General features: G+C 37.0%; 1 protein-coding gene and 1 long non-coding RNA gene across 2 annotated transcripts; one reads left to right on the forward strand and one right to left on the reverse strand.

Moving 5' to 3' along the window:
* Positions 1-167: 167 nt before the first annotated feature.
* On the reverse strand, positions 168-23,593 carry LOC139121751 (monomeric sarcosine oxidase-like). The gene is made up of 6 exons (XM_070686881.1): positions 23,489-23,593; positions 11,178-11,316; positions 10,583-10,724; positions 2,741-3,316; positions 1,965-2,105; positions 168-1,465 (listed from the first exon to the last, which is right to left on the reverse strand). Exons 2-6 carry the CDS (start codon positions 11,310-11,312, stop codon positions 1,212-1,214), a joined length of 1,248 nt encoding a protein of 415 aa, XP_070542982.1. The 5' UTR covers positions 11,313-11,316; positions 23,489-23,593; the 3' UTR covers positions 168-1,211.
* Positions 8,200-9,555, forward strand: LOC139120992 (uncharacterized). Its single transcript, XR_011549187.1, has 2 exons — positions 8,200-8,445; positions 9,328-9,555. It is a non-coding gene; the product is annotated as an uncharacterized lncRNA (long non-coding RNA).
* Positions 23,594-24,494: the final 901 nt, after the last annotated feature.

Genomic DNA, 24,494 nt, shown 5'->3' on the forward strand with positions numbered 1-24,494 from the left:
AAAGGGGGAATTGTGAAAATAAATGGAGAATAATGATAACCGCAATATAAATTTGTGCACTTATATATTGAATGTTTATACTCTATATTTTATGTGCTTATTGTACACGTACAAAAGAAAAAGGTACTTTCTCTCGCACACATAAATAATTACACGAATCACATTAATCTACTCAAATATCTTTATTGTGTTAAAGGTATACTATCACCTGTTCCAATTTTACCAGTTACCATGGAAAGAGAAAATCTAACCAATCACAGATTTTAAACGGGTGGCTGCTTTTTAAAAATAGCGCCCTCACATGGACATTTTTGATGCGAAGGAGCGCCCCTTTGACCATATATGGACATTTAGATCACACGTGATTGTATACCTTCAAGAGAATGTTGAACGCAAAATGTTTGGGATGGAAGTTTCGTCTACGGACAAATATTTGTAGTATTCTACAGCAGATAAATCAAACCGAAGGTGTGTATTCAGTTGCCAGATTGAATTGTACTTGTTGGTTCTGACAGAATATGAGGGATTCCCTCTCTATCTATTCACATTGAACGATTGAGTAACTGTACGTGGAACAGCATGCACATATTGTCTGGGTAAAAGCTATGAGCTGAGCATATAGTTTGTCTCGGGCCTGATTCAAACAAACAAATATCTGATATGGTCTCAAGAAATAAATATGAGTTTTTGTATGAGAGTTGCAGTGACAGGCCAAAGGCAAACGAGGTGGCGCAGTGATGTGCCTACATCATGGTATCAAAGAATGTGTAGTTCAGATGTGATAACTGTAGCAATGATGGCCTATACTGCCCTGTTGTTCACTGTAAACGGTCGTTGAAAGCGAAAACTCTGGAAGTTAAGTCGTCCTCCACCGTGGTTATTCAGGCCATATTTTATGAGACTAAAAGACTTGCTGCAGTACGTATTTTACTTCATTTCTCCAAAGTCAGGATTGCACTTGAATTACATGCAGCGTTCAGAGATGTCTTGGCGTAACTTCAGCTGTGCATGATGTTGTTAATTAGTCTTCAATAATTTCCGAAAACCTGTTTCCAAGTTGAACAATCGGTTGATATCGTGGTACGTTAGTTTGCAAATTATAGTATGGTCCTGTGTTGCTCGCTATGCATATGGTCCATAGCAAACGACAAAATTTAAGGAAGCTTGTGTCTAATTACACACGGAAATTTGATCAAGAAGGGCTTACTTTACTAAAGTTTAGCCGACAATGTCAACTTCTCTCGAAACTTTGCCTTAAAGCTCTCTCGTGGAAGATCGTGATCCCAACTTCCAGAAATCATCATCCGGGCGGCCATTTTCCCGATTTCATCCGATCCCGTGACACCTGCACCGTTGCCAGCAGTCGCGACTCCCAGCCTAGGTGTTACCATATCACAATATAACAAGCCATTTGGGGTGTGGGCTGAAACACACGAGTCTCCACGAGTAGATACAACTTCAATACCTGTAATTAATGACAATAGAACTTAGCACCTCATTGGTGTGCTCGTAACAGATATTCACTTCAGAAAAATTGAATTGCGTCTTTCATAAATACAGCTATTAAATTAAATTTTGACATGATGCATATTTCACATAAACAGGCGATGAATTCAACTTGTTTTCGATTAAAAGTACCATGATCTCTGTCATAACAAGGTGTTTATTTCGCAGTGAATCGATCGTTTTGAATGTGATGTACATTTCAGCACCAATCAAAGTATTTGCCTTTTAGACTTCACTAATAGGTTCATCACATCCGCTAGAGACAAACAATCTTCATTGAAAAGCGCATGCTTGCGAAAAATAGATAAAAAGGCAAGGGATGGAAGTCTCAACATGTATTTGACCACTTTTAATACTATTCAGGAAGGTCTCGATAAACTTTATTGGAATTCTTGTGTCAAATATCAATAAAAACATAAAATGCTGTATGGATAAAAACAAAAATCTTGTGGCTGAACCTTTAACAAGCTGCAGTAACAAATCCAGAACGTGTCGGTCTGCAACGACATGACTTGGGTCTCTCTTTAAATATTCAACAACTTCTTCCATCGATTTAGCTTGTTCCTCTGGCCGTCGTCCTATTTTAAGATAATATTTTCCTGGAAATAAGAACGAAATTGTTTGATTAAAAGACCAATGATCTGATCAAATGGTAAAAGAATGACAAAGTGCTATTGTGTGCTTTCATTTTGATATCGGTTTGATACTTTGTAGTGTATTCAACTATTGAATGTGGAGATTTACTAAGTACTGAGTATACACTGCAAGATCCGAGGTGAAAACGTTTTGTAGACTCCCCTCAATGAGGCCGAGATATGCCGAGGGTAGGAGAGAGAATGCCAATCGGTATCAATCCAGTGACTGGTTGTACAAAGATGTCAATACCGACCCTACAAGATATTCCATGACAGCTTTGTCAATACCTGTAAATATTGCGATGTCCCCTGATCATTACTGATAATGTATCCAATTATCCAGTATTGTGGCTCTAGATGTTTTATACATCTACAAATTCCCTGGCAGTCCCAAAACTATAAAATAATAGCCATAATGCACCCCTCACAGTTCATAATGAACTCAAGCAAACTTTGCACTCCATAATGTACTCGGTTCGCCTCGTACATCATGGTGTTTCCTTTCCTCCATTTATGTCCAGGAAGGTATACATTATTTGCACAAGTAACACTACCGTACTATTTGCCATTAATTGATTAACTTGACATTGAATATTTACCGTTTGGGTATTTAATGGGTGGCAAAATGTAACAGCGTCTTTTATCAATCTTGTCTTTCCAGGCAATGACAGGCATGTTCCTCAGTCTACTTGCATCTCTTTCTGTCACTTCAATGAATGCAAGACTCTGTTTACGCAGTGCCAGGTCAAGTTCTTTTCCAGGCGGCAGTAACTCCCGAAATCCAATAAATGCTCCTGGAGTCAAAAGAACTTTCCTCGCAAAATATGTCTGTCCATTTGCTGTGGCTACCACCATGCACCTTGATCCGTCAGATTGGTCAAGTTCGGTCACCTTATCAACTACGTCATTGAATACGTTGCATCCTTGGGAAATGGCAGCTGCCTGTTGTGCCAGAACTAGTTTCCTTGGACTTACAAATCCTGCAGACTTTGTATAAAATAATGCGTCATCCTTCGGTCTGATCGAAAGGAAGGGAAATTTTTCGATTGCTGTCGTTCTATCCAATGTTTGAGCTTGCGACCCCATGTTTGCAGCTACTTGTTGAACCTTTTTCATATGAGGGTCACTTTGCCTACCTATTACGAGCTGCCCAGTATCGGTAAAAAATTCAATACCTGTGAAATGACAATAAGAATAAATGTGTTACATGTTGAGATATAGAGGCTACCCTTCAAGATTGCATTTTGAAGGATTCAAAAAGGAACAGTTCAAAGCACGATAGCCCCCCCCCCCCCCCCCCTATATATATAGTCACTGGAAATATACCAAATACATACATTACAGCTGGATAGATTCATGTATTCTGTTTAGAGTATGTACATTAACTATTATGGAAGAGAAAGTGGGTAGGGAGCGACCTGGAGATTAAATCACTCCAAGTACCCAAATCAATTAATGTAAACAAAGAAATAAGCGCCAATTTATAACGACGGATCATCCGGCCGAGAAAAACATGTTTCCGTAGAACTAATCTTCTTGGAAAGGGATGCCTTGTTTCTGCTGTCCAATATTTGTTGATGAATAAAATGCCTAATCACTTTCGGACTAAATTTACACTTTTCAAACTTGAGAATAAAAAATAACATGGTCCTTTAAATCATGATCGGTATGTTATATTGTAATACGTAAGAGTATATAGAATCCAAAGGCTTCACGACAAGCAAAGAATTATGCAGGCACATAATAAAGTAACATCAGGTTGCCGGTACTTATGACTTTGTCATGCGATGAACAAAGTACACTGCCACATCAAGCGTAACCAAAACACACTGAATTTCAAGGCATTTTGAAGGGAAATTCTTGGCACAAAGTTCAAACACAAAACATTTTACTGTTCACTGTCTCCTCTCGAAGCCAGCAAGAGGTCATCAAGATACAGAAACAGAGTTGCTGGAAAGTCTACAAAGATGACACTATTCATTTCTAATGCGTCGATGTTACATACTGTCAGGCGCTGAGTCCCTTCTCCGCCTGTATTAGTAAGCATACAATGCAAAGACACACCAATAAATATACTGGTTCTATGTTTTTCATTGAAAAGATACACACTCAGAAAGACAGCGAGGAAACTCTTAGCTGTGGAAACGCAGCTATCTGTTGGCGGGGAACCGCGTGTCGCTATGCGGGTCAAAGGTCAACCCCATCACGGATAGCTGCGGGCCAACTAGCGGCGAAATGGGTCCATTACAACGACACCACTTGTGTCGGAACTTTGAACGGCAAATAATAACCAAAGTGAGTGTAATTCAATAAAATGACCTATACCTCCCTGAACTCTGATTATTGCTCATTCCCTAACTCCTTTTGTGAACAAAATTTCTGGTTCGTTTACGTAATTCGGCTGATTTTTACAAGCCTGTACTCAAGATTTTCACTCAAGCAGCGAACTTTGACTTCCATTGATATGCTAATAAGGACATCGCGCGTTCGAACGTGAATAGCGTGACCGCCGGTAAGAATAAAAATCTTGAGTACTCCTTGGAAAATCAGCAAATTACATACACGAACCAGAAATTTTGTTCACAAAAGGAGTTAGGGAATGAGCAATAATCAGAGTTCAGGGAGGTATAGGTCATTTTATTGAATTACACTCACTTTGGTTTATTGTGCCGTTCAAAGTTCCGACACAGGTGGTGTCCTCGTAATGGACCCATTTTCGCCACCAGTTGGCCCGCAGCTATCCGTGGCGGGGTTGACCTTTGACCCGTATTGCCACGCATGCCACCTACCCCCACCTCCCCCCACCCCAACAGATAGCTGCATTTCCACAGCTAGGACACTGAGAGAATAACACAGCTCAGTCTACAGTATACATAGGGCATTTGAGATGTATATCAAAGGACAACATAAACTGAAATTACTAAAAATAAATACATTATTTTTCTATTTATACAAAATTCTCACTCAGTTAAGGAACGAGCACAATTAACGGCAGGGGGGGGGGCCGGAAGAGAAAATATGTGGTGCGTATATTTTTTACAGGCCCCCCTAACACCAGCAAAAATTTTAGTGGCCCCCCCCCCCATCACCGGCAACAAAATTTTTGTGGCCCCCCCTCCCCAAAAAGAAAGATTACATAGGTACAAAGTTGTACACATATATATAATCCTTATAACTTTTAATATATGCTATAGTGAAAACAACATTCTTGCATTCTTGAAATAAATAATAAACAAATAAATATATAAATAATAAACAAATAAAATAACTTCAACTGAGTATCTGTATGATGTTTTCAGATGTTGGGGAAAAATATATAACATGACCGTTGTGATTTCAATGCACTTTCCACACCCAGTGTCTGCCTTTCTATGACTACCCAAGATATTCAATGTTACTCCACTGTAATGACAGTCTGCCATTGGAATAGTCCTTCATGGGCTAACTATAAAAGACCCATTAATGCCATTTTTTCCTCCCTTTTTTTCAGTATTTTTTTCCTGTGTGTCCACTACGTATTCTAGTTCTGAACTGCCTATTAGCCAGTCCACATTCCTGTGTGGAACAGGTTGAATGGTTATTTGAGGAAAAATAGGCAGTCCATAGCAGTCCAACCTGCCACATGCCAGTATTGGAAATATGACATGTTAAAATTTGAACATTCATCACTGGCTATGAATGTGAAATCAGACTCAGCCATGTGAAGTAACCATTCATTAGCAGTCCTATTGAATTCATGATAGAAGGGAAGATAATCAATGGATTGAATGGTAGCTTACACATGTGGCGGTAAAAATTTAGACATGCATTAATAAACTCCAAGGACTGACTTGTTGTCAATTCTCATGTTTTCACATCCCTATTGTCTATTTAATTTAAATAAATTAGGCGGCACTCGTGTGTAGAGTTGATTTTACTTGGGTTAAGTTTTTCAGGTGAAATTACTCATGTTTGCACTATAGAAATGCCACATGGGTCACATTTACCAGTTAAATTGTTCTCAGACTTAAATATTTAGTGGCTACAGAAGCAACGGTTTGCCATTTTAAAGTGACAGTATAAAGCTGTAAGTTTTTGATTTTGTTAATATTTTTGTTATGTATCAACTGCACTTACTTCATTGGTTCACAAATTTAAGTTGATTAGCTCGTTGATATTATCAATACAACCAACATACACTTTGTGTGCATGTATATTATAAAAGTTCACTGTTATTGTGTTCAATTGAAGTTTAGTCCAGACCAAAATGTGTTTACCAACAATAACAATGCTGACTGTACATAATACAGGTTGTGAAGACTGGATATTTGAACGTGTTTTAGGAAATAGAATAACATTAGCAATACTGGCTAACATGATTTTGAAAAGAGAGAAAAACCTGTAGTCGATGTACGAAGAACACAATTTCTGCCAAAATAATGAAGTTACAGCCTATCCCTTAAATATAATTAGCATTGGTTTCATTCATCTCCATTCAAAAAACGAGACCAGGGATTTTCAGTATAAACCAATGAATATGACAAGAGGGAAGTCATGCAGATGGCTACAAACGTCTGTGAGCAGCCTCTAAATTAAATCAGCACAGATCAAATTTTAAACATCGTTTATTTTTATTTTCAAAATGTGCAATAATAAACACATGTTCACCGCTAATATTCCATATGATCGGAACCTGCATTCTATTGAAAGGTACTCACATTTCCAGACGTAATATGGTTGGATCTGTCATTAAATTTTTCTCATACGGTCCACGTTTTCGCGTACGTCCGTCAGCAACTGGCTATGATGTGCAGTCATGTACATGTACGTCAGATCATCACACAACGACGAACACACTTGCGACGGTTCTGCATCTGCCATTGTAAAACTTTCGCGATTACAACTTACATAAAACTTAATGGAAACGCAGTACAGGTACTGTTCATCCCCAAACCGTTCAAAAGTCGAGCCGGATGGACTAGCGTTCTCACCACAGGCGTACGGAACGTTTCCTAGATCGTCGTCGGATGGGAAGTGACGGACACTGCACTGTGAGGCCGAAGGCCGAACCTCGGTACTGTATAACAATACAAGGTATGTCACGGAAAAATCGACCGGTGGCCCGAAACAAACGAAATAAAGCATCTACCTCAAAAAAATTACATCGACCGGTCGGAAATACCTTCAAACTTTCAAATCTTTACTCTGGTTACAGAATTCTTTCAAATCTGCCAGTTATGGGCGATAATTGACTGTCCGGCGAATACTCGCACTTGCATTGCCACTCCGCCATTTTGAATAGCTTTTTTACTCCCAAAAGCCTTTGCGAGTGGACGAGTGACCCCGTGAAGAGTTTGTTTACAAATGTCAGATGGCGGGATTTGAACATCACGCTGCCGAAGCAATGGTTTGCGTTGATTGCCTTGTTGCCAGATAGCTGAAGTTGTATTCACTGACAGTATGAAATTTACCTAACGGTTAACGGTTGAATTTAGCGGTTGTGGGGTCACGGGGTCACTCGTCCACTCGCAAAGGCTTTTGGGAGTAAAAAAGCTATTCAAAATGGCGGAGTGGCAATGCAAGTGCGAGTATTCGCCGGACAGTCAATTATCGCCCATAACTGGCAGATTTGAAAGAATTCTGTAACCAGAGTAAAGATTTGAAAGTTTGAAGGTATTTCCGACCGGTCGATGTAATTTTTTTGAGGTAGATGCTTTATTTCGTTTGTTTCGGGCCACCGGTCGATTTTTCCGTGACATACCTTGTATTGTTATACAGTACCGAGGTTCGGCCTTCGGCCTCACAGTGCAGTGTCCGTCACTTCCCATCCGACGACGATCTAGGAAACGTTCCGTACGCCTGTGGGTACATGTTCTGACGATGTATGATGTCGTGACTTTGGAAAGAGTTGTGTTGGAAGAGTGGACGGGACGCAACAGGGTATGACGTAAGGGTCCCGTAAATGAGTACGCTTGGATTAACAAGGCTGATCAGAATTGCAACAGGGTTCACTTAGTGTGTTGGACGTCCGTATTTTAACTGATCTCTTTATATAAAGTCATTTTTGCTTATTGGAAAAATCTAAAGGAACAGTTTACGCGTACTTGAAATGTCAAAATTTTGCGACGATCACGACCCTTGACCTTTCGAATTTGACCAATGCTTTGTGTTCCCACACGATCGTTGTCGGATATCACATTGCATCTCTCAAATGAGACTGATTTTTTGAAGTAATGGCTGTTCAGACTACCTACTACCTACTACCTCCATGGATGCAGTGACCGAGATAGCAAGTCGTCGTGGACGATAATTTTCCATTCATCCGGTAAGTATTTGAAATGCATATTTATAAAGGGCAATTACGAAATTAGTATGCCTTATAGAGAGGCTTTTCTCTGCACATTGATGTTTTCCTGGGAAGCTTGGTTTTGTATATGGCCCGACATTTTTAACCTGAGCTTTAGGGGTGAAAAGAAAGTACGTATCTGTATACCTGGACAGGGCGGAGGGAGGTGTACAGTTTGGCCATTAACGCAAACAAAGCTGGGCTTGAACAACGCCTAAGCTTAGTTTGCGTCCATGGTCTCACTCAGTGCAAAAACACTGCTATAAAAAAAATAGGCGAAATGAAAATATTAAAAAAAACCCAAACTACCGGTAGATCGTAGGATGAACATGGCTATGTAAACTTATGATTGTTTGTACCACCCGGTCTTACTTGCATTTTTTACTTCTTTTGTACATGGTTACTTTTAAAATCCATTGTTAATATGATATTGCCAGGTAAGAAGCCTTGTATTGAAAGACAGAAAAAATATTTAGAAATGTGATACGTCTTAATTTTCAAGGGACAGCAGCTGTAATTTTTAATGAGTTCAATAACTTGTTTGCCTCATGTATTAACATACTTTCTTGTATTGATTCAAATTATGAATTGTGATGCCCTCACTTTGTAAAGATGAACATAAATTAATCGGTATAGTGGCTGTGGCAACTAGTCAAGTCAATACAACGTACACAAGCCCAATACATTTCTAGACATATATGTTACACTTTCAATGTATTAATTTTGCACTCGCAAAGATGTATGTAAAAAATTCCTCTATGTGTATGTAACAAATCACACACATGTTCTGAAACTTTATTGTAAAGTTGTCGTCTTAATAAATGTTGCTAAGTTCATTCTCTTCTTTCTGTTTCATTTCAGTGTGCATGTCAGCCAAGGCCCAAGAGAAATTTGGCAAGAATAATCATGACTTACGTAAAGAAGTCTTCAATGTCAAATTTCAAACAAAATAGGACATGAAAGACGAGACTTGGCCAGAGTTAAATGAACTCTTTTAAAAACTAATCTTTGACTAAATCACTTTTCACTGTGTCTATGAAATTTGTTAAAGCCAAAAATTTATTAAATTGGTCATCAGACTTACAGATATGTTTGTGCTTTTTATTTTTAACGTTTGGAAAGGTGAGTCTGCTTGTGTTTGCTGTGTTCAGGTGAGTCAGAGTTGCTTTTAACTCTGTTTGGCCTGTCTTAGTTTTAGGCCAAATATGGTTAAATTACATATCCAACCAATTGTATCATATAATTCACCGAAAGAGGCTGTGTAAAAGTACTTGATTTTACTGGAATTTGATTTCACTATTGATGTTTGCTTATGATGTTTGCTTACACCTTGCAAACATGCAAATGTAGCAATGTTTACCAAATTCATAACGGCAACATCAAAATAAGTGAAATCGGGTGTCAAATCAGTACTTTTCATGGTGCTCTTTTTCTGCCAGGATGACCGTGTCATTCATATGTGCATTCAAAATAACCATTCGTTCACATACATGTGAGTGGATTCAGAATAACCATTCATTCACATGTATGCGAATGGCTAGCTCATTTAAATATTTCGGCCTATACACATGTTACCAACGTGCTTCTGAAATGAATGTGGACTGCCTGACTGCCTATTCCCTATGCACATGCATTAAGCCATGCCAACTAGCCATGTGAATGCTAATTTCACATGGTACTGACAGGCATTCCTGTTCTATAAGGGATTCCTATAGCATGATGAAATAACCAGTTTCAACCGAGCCTCTGTATCATTACCAACCATTATTACTGTTGACAAATGAAGTCAATTTTCAATAATAATATTGCTCATTTTACACATAACAACTGCATTGTGAGGTTTAAGACTTGGTATTTCATCATTCTACAAGAAGTTTAACAAGGAACTCCAGCTTCAACAGGGAACAAAAATGCTGAAAAATATTCTCTGTCTGTCATGTTGTAAAAAATTTTGGTGGCCCACCCCTTACTTTCCCTGGAATTTTCATGGCCCACCCCAAGAATACTCATTTTTTTTCGTGCCCCCCCCCCCATTTTCTCTTCCGGCCCCCCCTGCCGTTAATTGTGCTCGGTCCCTAACCGAAACAATGAACACAATTCAAAGATTTAACGATACCTGTTTTTTGTTCAAGATCTCTATATCTTTTAACACTTCTTCTTGTGAGTTCATTCCAGACAGGATCTTCCAATAGCACTGTTATAACTCGGCCTTCGTCATAATGGGATCCGAATATGTTGTGACTGCAAGCAAGTCTATCCTAAAAATAGTTTTAAAAAGCATGAGTGCTTCGGTTGGTTTTAAGTATCTTTGGTAGACAGTGAGCAAATGGGCATAACAACACCTGCAAATACTGAAATTTTAACCTTCACAGACACAATGTTTATACATATCACGATTTTGGTGCCGTGCAGTTTAAAGATTAAAGCTGTGAAAACATGTTACTTATTCTAGCACTGTCACTTCGACCGCTTACTTCAGCTTCTCACAAATTACAAATTGTAGATGTCCATGTAACTAACTCAAAAAGTAATATTGACCCCGTATGTAACATTGACCCGATCTATGATAACATTATACCCTCGACCTCATACATACTTGGATAAATGCCATCACATGCTGTGTGATTTACTCACTTGGTCCATTCTAACATACAGCGGCAATACAACTAAAGTGTCCACAAATATAAACCGCCTACGTTAATTACGATTACCTCTGGTTCTTTCGGTCCAATGAGACAGACTTTCAACCTAGGATTAAGTAGTGTTACATGCCTGGCCGCTGCCGACCCCATAGGACCAGCGCCAACGATACATAAATCATAGAGTCTGTGACTGTAAGCTGCCATAGTTCTAAAAGAAGTAAAGAATAAAGAGGAGGCATTCAAGATATGTGCTGCATGATCAATGCCCAAAGGCGCCGATTGAGAGACTATATTGCCGCTTATGATCAATAATCTGATACTATAATGCAATGTGGATTACATTAAAATAGGAATTAAACCCCGTCTTTTCCGAGAGATATGCGGTTGAAATATTTCGTAAGCTTGAAAATATCTTTAAATAAAAGCTTGGAAATATCCTTAAAATCTGTGTCTCGCATATCCTGTTTATGCCTTTGTTTTTTTTGTTATGCACTATTAAAGGTGTTAGACTAAGGTGGTTTTAAAGGAATTATAATTGCCGCGCCATATAATTTGAATGGAGAAAAAATTGCAGAACACTGATTTGAAGGGTATTGCTAAGGCTTGTTAATGCACAAATTTCACCGGAAATCGTGCAGCGTGTTAGCTAAAGAGAGGAAAAACCGATTTTTTAAGGTTCAGCAAAATGCTTACCACGTGACTATTATGCAAATTATGACTGTGTACTGTAAACGGTTGGATTTCCCAATATCAGGGCTTTCAGAAAATATATACTTTATTGGGGTTCGGGACTTCTATAACGGAGGAAAAAGTAAAAGTCTCAATGTGTCCATAAGGTATGTAGCTACCTTAAGTTTCCTGAAGATGGTACATGTGTGCGGTATGATGATGTTCTTGTAATATGGAGATATATAATACAACACTGCACATTGTAGATTTCACGCCATGATAACCAAAAGATTCGGTTGATTACACACGCAAAATTTGCGAAGTTCCTAACACAGAACTCGGAGCACAGCGCCGCGCCATGATGCCTCCCTGCAGTATATACGCGTGACCTCAATTTTGCGCGTGACCTCAATTTCGGTAATGCATACATGGTTACGGTATGCACATGTGATGTGACCTCATTTGAAGGTCAACCAAATACATAACCCTTTATGTTTATAAATGCTATGGTGCGCAGACACACAAAGAGCATCAACTGCTGGGAAAGAAGGGTTTTGATATTACTGCAATTATCTTCAATCTTATTTTATTGTCTTTTGATTCAAATATCATTATATAGTATCATTGCAGAGACCACTTACAAATATTCATTGGATATTTAGGAAAGCTGACAATCAGAATGTCTCGCTTATCTAAACCTCAACCATTACGAAACGAAGTATGACTTACGTACTTCAGAACTCTGGTAAAATTCCATACATTCAGTTGTTACATACAGCCAAATACTAGTGACAGCAATCCATTAATTATGCAAATGCAGTGAACTCATACTCAGTATGCCATGCTCGTCAATAAATTAAAGTACGTAAAAATAGAAAAGGGCCAAATTATAGAAATTAATGACGCATACAAATAGTTCATAGTCTGCCAATGTGTCATGATCATAACTTCAGAACACCTAAACTGTAGTATTAGCTATGCACTCCAGAGTTCTGATAATAATGTGATACAAATTCTGATTACAGAAATTCAATAAAATATGCAAAAGAACTGATCATCAGTATGCCAACCTCACATATAAATAAACTAAAGTGTATCGCGAATCAAACTTTTTCGCATAAATTTACCTCATTGTGAACAATGAAATTCTGAAGTCCGATTAATTTCGGTGCATTTAATCCTCTTTCTAACAAGCGCCATAGACAAACCACAGAAATAGCTACAACTTGGAAGAAAAAGGATTAGTTTGTCATACATGCCCCAATTACAATAGTTCGTTCAATGTGCAAATGAGCTAAAAATAAGTAAGCCATGGTCAACAAACCATACCAATAATATTACTGTAAATACATTGATGACATTGTCGGAATAATATAACAGTTTGTCCCCTATCTCTTAAAGTATTCAAGGTTAGCCTAAATCATTAATCATGCATGAAAATAGACATGACGTCAAGGCCGTAACACAGGTCTACTTTGTGGGTTACGTTCACAGCTGCACTAAAAGCGCTCGATGAGGGAACCGTCGTTATTTACGGCCTGGGGGTCGAAGGAATGTGAGGGGGTCACTCAAAAAATTGAAAGCTACAAGTTGGGATGCTAAAAATTTTGAGAGGAAGAAGGAGGGCACAGTAAGTGAGGCTACCCACAATGCTCCATGATCTGTACACACGGAGATCTGAACTGAAGCAAATATCTTCTGTACATAGAACAGCTCGGTCCGTATTTAAAATTCTGGCAACATAGTTTTGATAATCACAATTTTCTGATTTCTCACTGTGAATAATGACAAGATCAACCCCTTTTCCGCGGAGGAGATAGCAATTTTGTAATTTTGTCGACATAGATTTTGACAGCCATATGCAATCGGCTCAGTCACAATCAGGGTGCTCTAGAGTGTTTCACTTTTGTCAAAATTTCATCTTGTAGACACATATCTAAATTTACTAAATTCACAAAGCTTAAGCTTTGGTACATATTTGCTTGAAAAGTTGTGAACCAAACTTTCTCAGTATTTCCATGGCAACCAGTTCTTTATTGTGTTAACACACCGTCACGGACACTACAAAATATTATGAGTTGATGGAGAAATAACATAGTAGACTATACAACATTTGTACAAATATTCTTTTAAAAGTTTAACCAGAAAATATATACATCTGTTGTAGAAAATAAGGTGAATGTATCAGGATTTACCCAGCTTTGCATGATTTCCTGCAAAATGATTTGTTACGAAAAAAAAAAATTTTCATTTTTTTCTCCCCATGAGCTTATGATTCCTCTAGTTTACGATTTGCGCTTTAGTACATTTAAATTATTTTTTTACTGCAATTGTTGAAGTCTTTAATAGTATTTGCAGCAAAATTTTGCTCATTTTTTGTTAGTTTTCTATTCATTTTTGTTGTATGGTAAAAGCGTCACGGACACTACACATTCAGGTATATGTGTGTGAAATAAACTATTGTTTATTATAACCAGTAAACCTGTAATAACAATAAAATTATGACAAGAATTGGTTACAAACAATCAAAAACATATTATTAAGGAAGTTTGACATAAAGAATATTTGTAGTACTGGTATTTTACAATAACCAGGAAATTTTATCAGAAATACAACACTGAATGCAAAATTCTTGAGATAACTGGTATGTAGACAATGATAACTGGTATGTACAAATGCTAAACAATACAAAACTGTCCTATTAACACTATAAAGTGAACAAAAAATGATTTACTGAACATTTGGTTTCCAACATATTATTGTGATCTGTATTTCAGTAGCGTCACGGACAATACATATTTGAATAATTAAAGAGGTAACTTCTTTACCAGTTTTAACAGACGATATTAAACACAGATTCTCTATATCAGAAGTCTAATTAAAGTCATGAAGAGTATTAAATACTCTCTTGCCACTCATAGTGATATTTGTAGGTGACTTGAGTATTTTAAGTATTTGGTCAGCGTCTATTGTGTATAAGGGGGAAAGAGGTTGCAAAGCTGACTATTTATGGTTGTACTGCAATAGCGTGGGCTCCATTACGGATCTTTGTCAATAGTGATGTATATAAGGGGAGGATGAATGTCCCGTAATGTTATTTTTCTCTTTTATCCCCTTGTTTACATTATAAGGTTGTATTATTTGTATTTGATAAAATTTCAGTCTTGTGTTGTTTGTTTATGGAAAGCTATGGCGAGACATAGTCGGATTTAGCACATGGTGTCTTTTGAATGCTGTGATCCTGTGTCAGATATTTTGACTTTTATATGCTTGTTCTTGTTGTCGTTTTCATGTGTTATTGGCTTAAAAAATAAAGCCAATATTTCCATATTTTTATCTTGTGTTGAGATTTTTTGTGAATTTTGTTTTTGACAAGTGTGTCTTTTATGTTTTTGTTTCTTTTGTAGGCTGTTATTGGGGGTTCAGGGAAAGGGGTTTTTAATGTTTCGTCCTTTTCAAGTTCCTCCCAATATTTTGCAAGACTTTCTTTCAAGTCTTTTGTTTTAGTTTATGGCCTATATGTTGTTGTGAAGATTAGATTATTTGTTGTTTCCTTCTTTATTTTTCTTGTACTTTTTGTTGAGTTCAATTCCTGTGTTTGATTTCTGTTGTAATTCTAGTTATTTCTTTTTCCGTGTATTCTCTGTAAATTAATTTGCTTGTAAAGAAATCAACTATCTCCTTGAAATCGTTTGGGTCATTGGACGTACAGAAGTATCTGAGAATTTCACCTTCAATTAGTCCTTTAAAATTTGATTTGGGTAACATGATTCTCTGTCAAGGTATTGGAATGTTCCAATTAGTTTTGTGTGGGTTTTAATATCCAAAATATTGTCTTGGTTGTGCCTTGGGACCTTCTAAATTTTGACGTCGAGAAATGTTATTTTTTTCTAGTGATTTCTTAACTGTAAATTTAAATGTGGGTGCATTTTGTTTATTCTATAGCTAAACTCTGCCAGTTGGTTTTGTGTTCCAGTAACAATTATGAAAATGTCATGAATCTTTTCCAAAAGTGCTTCACATTTTGATATTCAGAGGTGATTTCCACTTCCAGTTTATGAAATGCAATCATGGCAATCCCCAGCAATCCATTTCAGCCCATTAAACAGCCACATATTTGGCGGTAGACTTTATTGTTGAATAGCCCAAAGACTTGAAATAAAGTCTTGCAAAATACTGGCAGGAACTTGAAAAGGCCGAAGCATTAAAACTCCTTTTCCCAAACCACCTAATAATAACCCACAAAAAGAAACAAGAACATAAAAGACACACTTGTCAAAACAAAGTTCACAAAAAGAGACAAAACGTTAACAATAATCTCAACACAAGATAAAATATAGGAATATTGATGTTATATGAAGCCAATAACACGTGAAAACATCAACTAGTATAACAAAAACAACAAAATATCTGACCCAAAAACTTATAAAAGACAGCACTTTGCGACTTTGGAGAAACCACACATTTGGGTTTCCAAACAGATTTCAGTATCACAGCATTCAATAGACATCACAAGATAGATCAGACTATGTCTCACCATAGCTTTCCCTTAACAACAAACACACGACTGAAATTTCATCAAACACTAATAATACAGCCTTATAATGCAAACAAAGGGTTAAAACAGAAAAGTAATTTGAAGAGGGACATACACCCTCCCCTTATATGCATCACTGTTGACAGAGATCTACTGGGGCTAACACTACTGCATCATCATCATAAATAGTCAGATTTGCAACCACTTTCCCCCTTATATAATTCAAAAACACATTTTCTTTTGTTTTTAAAAAGGATTTATTATGGTCTATGAAGTTTATTTCAGATGTCAGGTGAATTTAAATGTCAATGCAGTAAAAACTGGTTAACCACTTGTTAGGTGAAGTGTCCGTGACATGAAGCCAGTTGCAAATGGAAAGTGGTTTAATGTGAAAGTAAATTAGTTTGTTCAGTGTTATGCCTTAATTTCACTATAAATAACATTTCTATCTTAAAGTTATATCGGGAAGTAACTGCTAACACTATTGCTGTTCCTTTTTTTAAACCCCTATACTGTTATTTCACAGGACAGTTTTTTAACATTACAATCTTGAAAGGTAGAAAAAACATCTTTCACTGATTTAATATATTTCATTTGATGTCTTACTCAAAAACTAAGTTACTCTCTTATAAAAATGTAACTTCAGCTGGTAAACAATAGAATTACCACCTCAAATCACTGTAACAAGTAATGTATGTACCGGTATTTGGTGTCACGGACACTACGGCTGTCACGGACACTACATTTGGCCCCTTTTTGATATACTGAAACAATACAAGTGGTAAATGGATTATATTTTTATAACACATAAGGAAGGCAAACAGGGCCACTTTGGCTAATGACATCAGATCTCTACTATATGAATATGGCTGAAAGTTATGAGGGTGTCACGGACACTACAAAATTTTGGGACAAAAAATGTGGGCAACTATCATGATTTGTCATTCATAATCAATACGTTGACCCTATAAATATTTAGTACCAACTAATCACAGTTGGTCTTCCTATCAAATAAATGTTTTAGGAACATTCTAGGGTAATGTTTTCCAAGTGATAATAGAGAGATAAATCAATGCTGTTGTCAAAATATAAAAAGCGTAACGACACAAAAATTTCACTTTTTATCACGCCATTTTCATTCAAATCCATGTCTTCAGATGAAATAACTTGCAAAAGAAAGAAGGAATGCTATATGATACTTTAAATATTCTGAATAATCGAAAAAAATAATCTAACAGTTTCAAAAAGCGAGTTTACAAAATGTGCTTTTTCAGATGAAACAGCGTAACGCCCATTTTGACCCATTTTTAGGGTACTTTTTTCACTGCTCAGCTCAAAATCATCACAACATCTCCATTTTTGCGATGGGGCCTGTTTGGTTCTACTGGTTATTTCATATTAAGAACAATGTTTCATTAATTTTGCTCGACATTTTTTATATTAGAGCGCAACATGTCGAAATCTGTCTAGAGCACCCTGATTGTGACTGACCCGAATATTTTCAAGGAAACTAAAGGAATAAGTTGCTATCAAATGATGACAATGTTCTACCTCGACTATATTGGATTCCAAAATCCATAAGAATCCATATAAGCAACGTTTTATAGCAGGTTGCAGCAGATGTACAACCAAACGCTTGTCACAACTCTTGACCATAATTTTGTCAACCATCAAATCTGGTCTGGTACGATATTGTGACAAGGTTTATGAAACGAGTGGGATTAATCAGATGTGGATATTGAAAATTCTAAAGAATTATTATATACTCTAGATACCAACAAAAGCAAGTATGGTTCAATCCGCACATTTGATTTTTCTACACTTTACACCACCATCCCACACAACAAGCTTAAAACTAGGTTGTCATCATTGGTTAAGCAGGCCTTCTTTTACAAGAATGGCAGTCGTAGGTATGATTACATTGTCATCAAACACAATTCAGGCTATTTTAGTAACAACAGTGATGCCAAATGCAAATACACTGATACGGAAGTAATTAAGATGCTACACTTCCTAATTGACAACATATATGTCTCATTTGCCGGTATGACATTCAGGAAAACTATAGGCATTCCTATGGGTACAAACTGTGCACCACTTCTTGCTGATTTATTTCTGTATTCATATGAAGCTGAGTTCATGCAGACTCTTCATAGTTCAGGATCTAAAAGCGTTGCAAAGTCCTTTAATAATACCTATAGATATATTGATGATCTCATCAGTTTGAACAATCCTGGAATTTCTAATTACCTCCATCACATATATCCAGATGAATTAGAAATTAAAGAAACAACGGAGAGCATGAACTCAGCATCGTATCTTGATCTATTTATTGAAATTAGACACAATGCAATACACACCAAGTTGTATGATAAAAGGGATGATTTTAATTTTGAAATCATTAACTTTCCCTACTTGACCAGTAATATTCCGTCGAGTCCAGCTTATGGTGTGTACATTTCACAACTACTGAGATACTGTAGAGCTTGTGATTCATATGGAGATTTTCAAGAGAGACACAGCTTATTAGTCTTAAAGCTGGTGAGACAAGGATTTTCACAAAGTAGGTTGGTTAGATCTTTTAAGAAGTTCTATGGTAGATATGGAGATCTTATATCTAAATATGGCAAATCTGTCACTCAGATGATGAAAGACAGTATTCCCGACTTTGACTCAGAACGGTAATTTAGCAGATAGCTGAATTACCGTACAATAACTTTGTCACACTAGTTCAATCTTGACGGGTGTAGCATGCTAGCAGGGTACGCTTACCCATTCCGGACACCTGGTACCACCACTTATATAGTGGTTCAAGATTGTACTACCGATTTTGTCAGTGATCTTATGTTTCTTTGTGTGTTTGTTTTACTGTTTATTGGACCTGGTATTTATTTGCCTTGAATGATAATGATTGCTGGAATCGATTTGATGTCATATTGCATCTGTGTTGGCAAAAGAAAGGGTATTGATTTTTTTTATGTTTGTGACAAAGGAAATTTGCATGTCTGACAGGTGGTATGCTGATGAGACCATCTTAGTTGCTGATAACTTTATCTTGACAAGTGTACAATTTTAGCACCTCCAAACATCGACTTCTTTTTCAATTTACTCTTTAACTTTAAATATAATCAATAATTTTGGAACACAGTTTTAACCAATAATCCTCTAATTAAATTCTACGTTTCAAATTGTTCAGAAACCGATAAAATTGAAGACGCCTTGAGCAAATAGTGTCTGAGTGCACAAAGCAAGGGGAATTGTGGGTAGCCTCACTTACTGTAGAGGGGGCTACTAGTTTTGTTTTGGGGGTTTTTTTGAAATGAACTGAAGCGTTTAGTGCAGTTATGGAATGATGCAAAAGTAATAGAAAAGAATGTAAAACACCGATTAAAAAGTGGTACACTTTTCTAAAAACATAGCACAATTCGATATATGTATACAGAGTATATTGATCATCATTACTGAATGAGAAATTTAGCTCACATTTAGTATATGTGTATATACTAAAGAGAGTTTATGTTTTAAGTCAGTGGCATCTGTGTATGTATGTATGTATGTATGTATGTATGTATGTATGTATGTATGTATGTATGTATGTATGTATGTATGTATGTATGTATGTATGTATGCATGTATGTATGTATGTATGTACGTATGTACGTATGTATGTATGTATGTAATCAGTACATTTATGATCGGATTCCAACTCACAAGGTACTGACTGCACTAGGTCTTCTAGCGAAGACATCACAGTCAAACCGCTCGTTCAAAACCCCACTCTTATATAGGGGTGGTTCAATAACCAAGCTAAGTTGTAATTTTTCTGACTGTGATCCCTCCACATGCTGTAGAGTTCATGAAGCACTTGCACTTACACACTCACTACTACACATTGCACATAAACTTTATCAGTGCAATTAATACATCGCTTTACATGCATGTAAGAATGTGTGTATCTATGCCGTGTGTATGTTGGTCCACATCAAGTACTCAAATACCGATTTTGGTGCACAATGGGGTGGAGATGTGAACTTGTTGAATGAAAATGTTAGTGTCAAAAGTATTCAAAAGAGGTAAACAGTCAAAATCCTGCAGATTGCCAACGCTCTGCAACAACTGGCAAGATTTGGTTGAAGCATAGTATGCAGGATTCTTAACGTGACTTAAGCTACAACTGATCAAATAAAGCTAAATTTTCTTATTTGTATTTCAAGGCAGTTTTTCTTTTGGTCAAAAAAACCTGTAAACAACTTGTCCAATTGTTTTGAAATTTGGAATACATAGTCCAAGGGCTAACCTCTGTTAGGTTTGCTCAAATTGTGGTAAATTTTGTGTATTTATATTTTTGGGTCATTTTCACCATTTTGTCAAAAAATCTTGTCTGAAATATATGCTCCCATTGCTTTGAAATTTGATATGAAGATTTAAAGGGATGATTTATATCAGTTTTGTTAAAATTGTGACAAAACCTGCAGTATTCTATTTTGGGGACGATTATTGCTATTTCTGGCCCAAACAATGGTAAAATATCTTAACTATTGAATTCCCTGGTCCAATTGTAACTTCAGAACTGCTGCACATCGCACCTTTGTATTTGGTGTGTAGTTGCATGCTCAACTGTAAATGGGAATTTGTTCCTATGAAGTTATCATTTACCAAAAATGTGCTTATGAGCAGCAAAAGGGTAAACTTGGTGGAAATCTAAATAACTGACTAATAATCTTGTATGTTGGGTATGATTTGTACAGAAACATCACACCGAAACCCCCCAAGCCAGTAATTTGTTTTCTTAAATATTACTGTTTGATTAATTACCAAATGTCGGTTACATAAATTCAGTGTACCAGTAGTGTAGCATTATGAGAGGACTTCTATGATTTTATGACTAATTTTGATGACCAGGGAGCGTTCATCAATACTCCATAGGACATTATGCATGTCCATCACCCTATTGTTATGCAAATTAAAAGATCTCACTCACCCTACACTCTGCACTCGATACCACTCAGGAAATTTGTGATTATATCTTTTATTTCTTTATTCGTTATATTTCATGAAGATTCTATTTCAGACAATAAGTTTGACAATAATTATACAAATCACCGAGGGCTAGCATAGTGTATGACCAGTAGAGATGGTTGCAGGGAGTATAGATGTCAGGAGTATAGATGGCAAGGGTACTTGCCATCTATAGTCCATTGCCATCTATACGCCATTCCGGTCTTTAGTCCATTGCAATCCATATTCCATTGTCATCTATACTCCATTGGTATCTTTTGCTAACCTTTGTCTGTTTTAGTTCCAGTATGATGCTTTCTGAAATAAAAGTTTCATATGGGAGGGCAAACATTTTAATGAACGTGAATTCCACATCTTACACCATTACTAACCAGGTGCAAAAATAATTCAAAAGCGACAAAATGATGAGAAATAACCAAGAACAGGGTACGTTATTTGTTTCTTTGTTATGTTTCATGAGGATTCAGTTTATTTTCAACCTAAAGTTTGACAATGACTTGACAAATCAAGGACTAGCATAGTGCATGACCAGTAGAAACGGTTGCAGGGAGTATGAATAGCAATGGATGGAGTATAGATGGCAGGAGTATAGATGGCAAGTGTATATATACTTACCATCTATACTCAATGCCATCTATACTCCATTGCTATATATATTTCATTGTCAGTCATCTGTACTCCATTGCTATTTATACTTTGCTGTCAGCTATACTCAATTGCTGTACTTTGTTGTCATCTACACTCAACTGTTGTTTTGTTTGTTCATTTGTTGTTATATTTTTCTTATAAGTAAATTTATTTTATATGACTAGTTTGACAATGACATGACAGATCACTGTGAGCTAGCAAGGTGCATGACCAGTACTACCAGTAGAAATGGTTGCTGGGAGTATTGATATCATTGGATGAAGTTTAGATGGCAGGAGTATATAGACGGCAGATGTGATTGCAATCTGTAATCCATTGCTATTCTATACTTACAGCCAGCAAGTCTTTTAGAGCATTCGGTTTTTGAGAAGAGAGATTAATTTCAAAGGTACATGATGGGTCCCAAAGTGAAATTGATACGGAGCTTATAAAAGCCCATTGACATGATATTAATATACCAGAGGGACCGTGAATATACCGTTATTTCACAAAGACGGTTACTGCTGTCAGCGACTCCGGTATATGATTGCTGGGAGTTTAGATAGCATTGCTATCTAAAAAGACGGGACAATGATGCCATTCATAAGATTTATTAGAAAGAAAAAATGTTGGAAATGAAATGAATTTGTGAAGTACGTACATACAGATCAGTCCGGTGATCTTAGGAGTATACAGTGGGTTCCGAAATGAAATTAAGCATTTTATCTCTATTGCGATTCTTTAATATTGGGAAAACGATCATTCCTTCTCAATATAAACGTAGAGTATAGATGGCAAGAGAGCATACTCAGCCATCAACACTCACACTGATGGTCATTTGCATAACAATTGGGTAGCATGCATATATGTACCAAAGGTCAAACGGAGTACAGATGGCAAAGAGTATGGCAGAACATGGAGGTAGCAGAGACTTGACATCTCCAAGTCTGTTGGCATATAAATATCAAAACAGAATAAACTGAAGGAATGAACTTCAGCAGACTATAAAGCTAGGTGATAGACTGGTGCTCAGATCGTTGGGTGAACCTCAGATATGCCGGACAGTATCTGCTCTGGCGAGATGCGTCATAGTACGCCAAGAGACTGAAGCATGGAGGTAGAAAGAGAGATTCTCTCCTTCTACCTCCATGGCTACACATAGTCCTGAATCACCGGCGTTATACGGCAACGCCGAACGGTACGCAGGCACTGTACGCAGAGCTAAGCTACGGAAAGTTTGAGTTGGGAGGTAGCGTAGCGATGGAAGTACAAAAATAGTTGTACATCCGCGGTGTAGCCAAAGCCGGACACTCTCGCTGTACTCGTACGGCTGCAAACGTCCTTGCCCAATTGGCCTGAGCTGGATGGTCGACGCTGGATATCGTTTACGATCAGAGTTTCAAGTACTGAAGCAGGACAAAATACAACAACCAGGAAACTCTGCAACGGCAGCGATATCATCAGGGACAACCGTAGATTTGTGGGGATGATTTGTAACAGTAAACATCGAAAGGTGATGGTTTCATACCTTATTTTGCTGCGCAGTGCTAATAACCGTTCATGTCTCCGCTCTTGTACAACGCAAATAGTGTCAGTTTTGTGTGTGTCGATCAGCTGACTTGAACAGCGCCATCTTGAGATCACTTCTGTTTTTGTAACCTGGCGGGCGTCCTGCTTTACGTCACCATAGCTGATTACAAGTTTAGGGATGGCCCATTAGATTTTAGGGGTGGGGGGCTGGAGGACATGGGTATGGTGACAATTTTTTTAAACCAACCTTTGCAGTATTTTTTTCCCCTTAGGTTGCTTCAAGGCAATTTTTTTACTAGTAGAGTCAAAGCAAAATCACTCAATTTTTGTAAACAATAATTACTCATTACCAGAACAATTACATTTATTGTTATGCAAATTAGTCGTCACTCTACTAGAAAATCCTGGGGAGAACACTGAAGCAGGCATACCCGTTTTTAATTGCGTACTGAGATAAATGTTTGTGTATAACATGTTGTTGTAGGTCAGTTTGTGGTTTCTTGTGTGTTCTTGCAATGTTTTGTTTTATTTTCATACATTTCAAGTAACAGTTTACGTATTGAGTTGACTTTTGTGTGTATCACTTGAGTTGAATTAATGTTTTATTTAATCACACCTGTTTTTAGGTCGGCCACGTACCAGGCTAGGACAGGGGCCTAGAATTGTTTGGCAATGTAAATGGCATATTAGATAGACCTCATATGTGTTACTTACATTTTGAGCTGATATCTTGCAATATGTATTTTTCATTATTTTCTTTGTCATTTTCTTTAGTCTGTTTTAAAACAATCTTCTCTGCAGCCACATGCCTGGTCGCTTTGAAAATTGCTTTAGGAGTAGATAGGGATGTTCTCTTTCAGTTTTCTTTAAATTATGGCAAAATTAGTCATTTGGTCAAAATAAAAGCGTTCTCAGAATCTGTTCATGCTCTTACTTTGAAACCTGGTGTTATTATGAAGTATAAAATTTATAGTAAAATTATCAGTATCATACATTTTTGGCAA

The sequence above is a fragment of the Ptychodera flava genome, chromosome 21 (assembly GCF_041260155.1).
Source record: "Ptychodera flava strain L36383 chromosome 21, AS_Pfla_20210202, whole genome shotgun sequence".
Taxonomy (NCBI): domain Eukaryota; kingdom Metazoa; phylum Hemichordata; class Enteropneusta; family Ptychoderidae; genus Ptychodera; species Ptychodera flava.